Here is a 7,780-nt window from a genome sequence, read left to right as displayed (position 1 = left end):
ACAACTGCAATTTAATTTCAAAGACAAGGGTATACCCAGTGGTAAAAAAATGTTTGAAAAACTTTAGTTTATTCAATAAGTAAAATAGTACCACCGTCTTGCTCGCTAATCCTGCCGTGAAGCAGCAGTGCTTGCACTGTCGTGTTTCAGCGTGGAGAGTAAGACAGCCCATCTTAGGCCTCTAGGTTGGCAACGCATCTGCAATACCCCTGGTGTTGCAGATGTTTATGGCCGGTGGTGGTCTCTCCCCATCAGGAGACCCACTTGCTTGTTTGCCATCCGGTCGAATAAAAAAATAAAACAAGTGTGAAGAATTGAAGATTAGAATAGTACTCCAAAAAATAAAATAAAAACATTTAAAAAAATCTGGTATGGAAGATCAAGTTCAGGCACCATAATTTTAATACAATAAGATTTACTTTGTGCCAATCTGTATATCTTTTTACAATGCTCTAAGTAAGGCTGTCCAGCATATCTCACGACCTATTTGTGCGGCCCGCGACGCGTTTTTATCTAGAGATAATATGAAAATGATTTTATTAAAACATTTATTTTGTAGAATATTGTGGCCTTCCATTATGTATAGGAATTTGTAATGGGCTAGAATTATATTTGATGCGGACAGCGCTGCTCTATAGATATATTTTAACATAACATCAAATAACTTAAAAACTACTACTTATTTTTTTACAATCTTGGTTAACAACTAAACTAGATTATTACATAGTAAGTCATTATTTATTGTTACATTGTTATTTTTTTATCTATTAATCATAACCCCCACATTACAATAATTTCCAATTCAAATGTATATTTAAGCACTCTCTTACCTTCAATGGGTTTATTCATATGCTCCTAAAATGCCCTTTATAAATAGTATGATAATATTGAAATAATTGTTTTATCAGAAATATCATAATAATAAGTATTATCTCTTTATGTGTATTTTCATTACAATATGCATGGATACAATTTTATTCAATTTCCATTCATATACATTATCCCAACAAGATTCAAAAGCATGAGTGTTATATAGATACAGGATTCTGAAGATATTGTTTTCTCATCTACAATTTTGTGAGTCTGAAAATCTTACTATAGTACATAGTAGTAGTAGTGTATTTTAGTGTGGTATTCATTTTTATATGTATATAAAAATACAAAGTCCTAAGATTACAAAGCCAATCACATTAGGCAGTATACTTATAGATTATATCCTTACATCTTCTTTCAGTGTTTAAATTAGTAGCTGCAATGGAAAACACTATGGTAGGTAGTTTAACTTATTTTATACAATGAGTTAAATGTCACTGAATAATCACTTAATCTGGCTCTAAGTAATATTAAAAAAATAACAATGATCATGCTAAATGACAGATTCAGTCTTTTACATTAAAACCAATACTGGCAAGTTTGTTACATTTGTACTAAGCTTATCAAGTTTATAGCTGCCTGATAACTAATGCCCTTTCGCTAATTGCATATCTCAAAGTTATTTGTTAAACATTTAGGCAAAAAGGCATTCAGTAATACATTTTTTTAAGCAAAATTTTCAAACTCCTTATAACTTAATTGTTAATACTGTGACTAGAAAAACTATAAGTAGCTGGTGTTACAGAAGTATTAACACAAACTTGGATAGATGGTTTGAATGAAGAAGGAAGAAGTTTGTGTGCTTCTGGCACTGGAGAATAAGTCTGACATACAACAGGCTCAAAATGCACTTGATCATTCTTATCTGTAGGCACTCCATCAAAGCTCGTTTGTTTGGCCGAATCACCTGTTCCACTGTCTTTGCATGATGAATGTTCAGATATATTGTCTGGAAACAGATGAGGCGATTCACTACTATCACTATGTACCACTTGTGTCATTTTTAAACTTTCGGCGGGAAAAGAAGGCACTGCAGTTGTCATGCGCCTCCTAGTATGATAAATTATAACTACCCATATTATAGAAGTTCCCACTGCACAACACACCACAGTTATAATTATAATACCGGTCATATCTTCCTCATTTACCATAATAGCCACAGGTGGCAAGATCCTCAACTCGGTCATGTCCTTTTTTGTTCCTAACTCATTTGTAATCTCACACTCATATCGCCCTGCATCCGCAGGTTCTGCAGAAATTATAATTAAAAGTTGGTCATCTGCTGCATAATAATGCCGGTTGGTGTGTACAACTGGCACACCATCTTTCAGCCACTTAAGGGCTGGTTTCGGAGATCCAGATATCATACATTGCAATACTACAGAGTCACCACTTGTTACTTCTTTATTTTCCATTACTCTTATAAATGAAGGTTCTTCAAGTACTGTCAGGGTGGCATTAGAAATAATAGTGCCAGCAGGATTTTTTGCTGCACAGCTGTATATTCCCATGTCCGTTGTCTTTGCATTGACAATGAAGAACACATGATCTGTTGGCATGACATTCATTCTCCTTTCTCTAGCTGCTGGGAAATCATTGCCACCATCTTTTTTCCAAGATATTTCAGGAGTAGGTTCCCCTGTAGCAGCACAATTCAGTGTTACAGTTTCTCCAGTTTTCACTGTGATGTTCAATGGAGCCTTTGTGAAACGGGGAAATGTAACAATATTTACTTTTGCTTTTGAAGAGTATGTTGTTCCAAAGTTGTTGCTTACAACACACTGATATTTGCCAGAATCTGCATGGGTCAAATTCGGTATTACAAGAATTGATGTAGCTCGGGGTTGGCCAGACTCTGTCACATTTTCATATACAAGGGGATTACTAATGTTTCCATTGTTTTTTCTCCAAAGGAATGTCATGTTACTGAAAGGATTAGAAGTTGCTGAACAAATCAAATTTGCAGATCGCCCTTTAATAGCCAGGTGAGTTTTAGGATGCTGGATTACTTTTGGTTTTGGTGAATCTCCGCAATTGTCTTCTTTCAATTTGGAAATTGCAACATCTCTTACTTCTTCTGGGTAGGCACAAGTAGCTGTTATATATTTTTGCTCAGCCTTTTCTCTTATCCACTTTATTATCCAAAGTAAGTTACAATCACACAACAGAGAGGTAGAGTTTAAATGCAGTTTCCTTAATTTGGGCATTGAGTCGAAAGCATGCTGTTGAATAGATGTAATGTTATTATTGGCTAGGTCTAACTCCACAAGTTTAGACAACCCTTCAAATGCTTTTGAGTTAATAGATTTTATATGATTAGCAGCCAGACTGAATTTCATCAAATTTTGTAGCTTTGAAAATGGTCCAGACATGTCTTCCACAGTCCAAGAGATTTTGTTATTGTTTAAAAGCAATGTGTCTAGATGGAACATGCGGCTGAATGCATCATGGTATATCATGGATATATTGTTATTGCTCAAGTTGAGTGTCTGCAGGTTTACTAAATGCTGGAAGGTGGTTCCTTGCACTTCAACTAAATAGTTGTGTGACAAATCCAAATCCTCTAAGATAGTGCATAGCTCCCAACTGCCCAAGTCAATTTCGGACACTAAGTTATTTGACATTGACAATGTTACCAATGACTCCAATCCATACATCCATCCTTTGGAAATTCTTCTTATTTTATTATGATCTAATTGCAATGAATGAACTGATTTAAATCCAAAAAAGGCACCATCCATTATATTACCAATATTGTTGAATCTCATTCTTAGAGTTGTTAAGTTGGACAGTCCTTGAAAAAGCAGTCCATTTATAATATGAAGCTTGTTATGGTTAATTTCAAGAGTTCTCAAGCTGGACTGATACATGAACAAATGGTTTGGCAATGATGTAATGTCATTCCTGTTCAACTTCAATACTTCTAAATTGGTCAAATTGTTCAAGGCACCATTTGCAATAAACTTGATGTGATTGCTATTTAGATTCAATATTCTGATCAAACTGTTTACGGGAAAATGGCCCGTGTCAATGGAGCCAATGTTGTTTCTGTTCAGACTCACTTCTTGCAGGTGATTGTGTTGTAAAAGATTAGGAATGACGTGCAGTGAATTTTTGTCCAACTTCAAAACTTTCAGACTCGAAAACTTATCAAAACCTTCTGTTACATTTCCATTCAATTTGTTGTAGCTGAGATCTAATTGTTCCACCCATTCAGGAATTTTTGGCACAGACATTAAATTCTTATTTGAACAATCAACATATTGCTCTAAGCAATCACATTTTAGCGGACATTCATTGTTTTCAGCGAGAACAAAACATCGTGCCCATAAGAATAGAGTTATCAACAACAACAAAGTGGATTCTCCCATTTTTATGCATTTGGGTAGCTGCCCAATTCATTGGTCACTTAAAGTATCGTTTCATCTTTGTTCTTACATAATTCCGAATATTAATCACTCGTAAAGTTTTATTATCCTTCACATCACTGTTACCACTTCATAGGAATTGTACATTTTATCGTAACAAACAAGGACTGCAATAAACAAATCGACATATTATCTACAGGGCAAAGCACAGCCGCCATTTTATTTAATCGGAATTTTTGTTTGCGTTGGGTTTGGCACTGGCAGAAGAGGCGGAAGGCGGAGCAGCGAGAACAAGATCGCATTAGTCAGTGTTGCCATGGTAAAATAAATGTCAATGTTTTAATAAAAATTGGGTTTAGCCAAGGTTTAGCAGTACAAGAAGTTTAGTAATCAACTCGGAACTAATTATTTTCAAGAGTAAATAGTATAGTAGTATTGAGATAAATTATATTAAAATTTTTCTTAAGAAAACACTACTACATAAAAAATAAAAAAAAGAGAAAGTAACTTATTTTAGAGTAGGTACATTAATCCAGTTGCGTAGCGCGGGTATCAGCCGCCCGGGGCGGAAAAAAAAAATGCCGCCCTCTTATTTAGGACTCATTCTAATCGGTCCGAATCGTAGGTGCGACATTTTTTTATGTTATGGAATTATCATCATCATCCCAATGCTGGGCACAGGCCTCCTCTCAGAATGACACTCTTGGGCCGTAGTTCACACGCGGGCCCAGTGCGGATTGGGAACTTCAGACATACCATTAAATTTTTATGGTATTGCACCTAAATGTGCCGCCCGGGGCGATTAGGTTATTAATGTCTCTGGGTAATTGTTTAAGTAGTTCAAAACATTCTATTTTTAGATACTATACAGACAATACATATTCAAAGTAATAAATTTAACTTTTCAGTCAGTAACTGATTTTGAGAAATTTTTGGATGATTTAAATACTTTGTTAGACCAAGTTGTGAAAATGTTATGGTGTTTTATGTATGTATTTGTAATCTACCTACACAGCCCTCATATTTGTTACCTTACAATCTATTTGTTTAAAAGAATAAAAAATCTTTGCACTGCCATATTTATGAAGCGTCTTTAGCTGCCACAATGTGCAGGCTTATTATTTCACATAATATATTAATGTTCAGGTGGTCATACTGAATGCTGACTAGATGACATCATATCATTTTCTTTTTTTGTATAATTTGAATTTTACAGCGCCTTGGTCTAAAAACTGTAATGCTGTATTGACAAATAAATAATGTAATTTTCCGATTGATATTTACTTACATTGTATGCCATTATTCACTTTTGATAACTTCTGGCTTGACCTGGAATTGGAAACAAATTATTTAATAAATTATTAAACTTGCTGTTTTTACCAAATAAGTACAATAATAACACAACTTCCTAGTGGTATAAAAAGGTTCCTGCAATTTAGTGTATTTTACTTAAATTTAAGTTTTAGATGGTTTTTACAGAATAAAGTGCATTGTAAATCTTTTTTTTTTGTAATTTTGGTGAAATTTCGTAATATTTGGTACATATTCGTTTGCGTAGTTGCAAATGCTCCACTCATAATTATATTATTTAATTATGAAAGTGGAGATTGAGATAAAGTATAATTATATATGAGATGAATACTATATACACTGCTATAACTTGTGTTAAGTAAAGTTAAACACACTTTTAACAACTTTACGATTTTGTCAATGCTCAAATTTGAACAGCACAATCTCATCACTCACTAATTGGACTTTTCGAGCACACACCTTATTGCTGTTGCTGTTAGAGAATCGTACTTTAGGAAACTTAATTGAAGTAATTGAATAATTTGGCAAGAAACACTCCAAACAAATATTTATGCAGGCTCCCTCGCAGTCGCAGTGCCAGCCAGCTGTTTTTTTTTTAATGAAAATGACAGAAACAAATTGAATGAATGAAACGCTGTAAAGATTTTTCACACTTTCTGGTTACGGAGGCGGTTTCGGGTGGTTTAACTCTAAAATGTTGCCACACATGTAACTAATGAATCATTGCTATTGGCTGAATGAAACACACGATACCTTTGCTTATAGGAGAAAATAAAAAACTGTTAAAAAAATACTTCATACGTCATATCAGTATTCAGTACTTACATGTCCGTATATCCGAAATAATAGTATCGAATGAAACAAAACTGTTTATTATATGGGTGGTTGAATTATTGCGTGATTTTGTTTAAAAATGGATACTTACGAGAGTGTATTGCTTGTAAAGAATGAAGTATTTGTATTCAAAATACCCCCAAAAACTACAAACAGGGGATATAGGTAAGTTATTAAAATTAAGAATTCGATCGTTTCTGAATATTTTGTGGTGCGAGAGTAAAAGTGGGTGGTTTTTAGGGCAGCAGATTGGAACCTGCAAGAGCCACAATGGACCGGACGTATGAGGCTTGTTTCGAAGGGGGAGGAATTGGTAATGAAGCTAGAAGATAAAACATCTGGTCAGCTCTTTGCCAAATGCCCTATCGATAAATATCCGGGGGTAGCACTCGAATCTGTGACGGACAGTTCACGATACTTTGTTTTGAAGATTCAGGATGATAATGGTATGTATCAACTAGAGCAGATATTTTATTTAGTAATCAATGTTTTTATTAATATGTTACGATATTTGCAGGGCGAAGCGCTTACATTGGTCTGGGTTTCGGCGACAGATCGGATTCATTTGACCTTAATGTGGCCCTGCAAGACCATTTTAAATGGTTGCGAAAAGAACAAGAAGGCCCTACCGGCCCGCAACAGCAGCTTGACCTTGGGTTCAAGGATGGAGAAACAATTAAGATCAACATGAAAATTACTGTAAGCAAATGCTCTCTTGCCAAAAACTAAATTAGTATTAGTATTTAGTTAATTTACAAGCCAACAAAATACTAATTTTAAAAATGCCATCTTTACTAACATTATAAATGTGAAAGTAACTGTCTGTCTGTTACCTTTTCATGCTTAAACTGCTGAACCATTTGAGTTGTTTGATATGATAGTTTTTATTATTGTGAGCTTATAATTATATCAACAAAGCTAACTGTATAATGATAAGATGGTAACATTTCCTCTTAATCTTTGGGTTATATTTATCATTCAGTGATTCACTGTTGTAGTATACTCCCCGTTGGTTGCTGCCCTGCTGAATACAGGACTGTCATTAATTTGAAACTCGAGGGGCTATTAAAATATTCGAATTATCTAGGTTTACGAATATCAAATGGTTTAAACCATATGAAGAGATGTTTTGGGAACTTGTGACAACTTTAAATTATAGAGACAGTGGCGATCCTTACATAGAAGCCCAAAGCCGGGCTTGCCTTATAAAGCGAACAACGTCCAAACGAGAAAAAAGTTCTAATAAAATCACTTTAATAATTTAGCGCGCTTTATTTTACGTAAAATAATAGATTGCATAAGTAAAGTGGCGCTGATTGCGACCGGCGGCGGTGCGGCGAGTCTACGCGGCGATATGGGCGTACATTGTAATAGATGACATCTCGCTCGCTCTC

At 34.8% G+C, this 7,780-nt stretch overlaps 2 protein-coding genes across 2 annotated transcripts; one reads left to right on the top strand and one right to left on the bottom strand.

Annotated features, from left to right (window-relative positions):
* Window positions 1–309: 309 nt before the first annotated feature.
* LOC141436656 (uncharacterized) lies at window positions 310–4,321 on the bottom strand. The gene has a single exon (XM_074099676.1). The coding sequence runs from the start codon at window positions 4,242–4,244 to the stop codon at window positions 1,569–1,571; it is 2,676 nt and encodes an 891-aa protein (XP_073955777.1). The 5' UTR covers window positions 4,245–4,321; the 3' UTR covers window positions 310–1,568.
* Window positions 4,322–6,375: 2,054 nt separating this feature from the next.
* Window positions 6,376–7,115, top strand: LOC141436539 (NECAP-like protein CG9132). Its single transcript, XM_074099544.1, has 3 exons — window positions 6,376–6,551; window positions 6,627–6,832; window positions 6,904–7,115. The coding sequence occupies exons 1-3, from the start codon at window positions 6,466–6,468 to the stop codon at window positions 7,113–7,115; spliced, it is 504 nt and encodes a 167-aa protein (XP_073955645.1). The 5' UTR covers window positions 6,376–6,465.
* The last annotated feature ends 665 nt before the right edge of the window (window positions 7,116–7,780 follow it).

The sequence above is a fragment of the Choristoneura fumiferana genome, chromosome 16 (genome assembly GCF_025370935.1).
Source record: "Choristoneura fumiferana chromosome 16, NRCan_CFum_1, whole genome shotgun sequence".
In the NCBI taxonomy this organism is placed as follows: domain Eukaryota; kingdom Metazoa; phylum Arthropoda; class Insecta; order Lepidoptera; family Tortricidae; genus Choristoneura; species Choristoneura fumiferana.
This window is presented reverse-complemented; position numbering and strand designations above follow the sequence as displayed.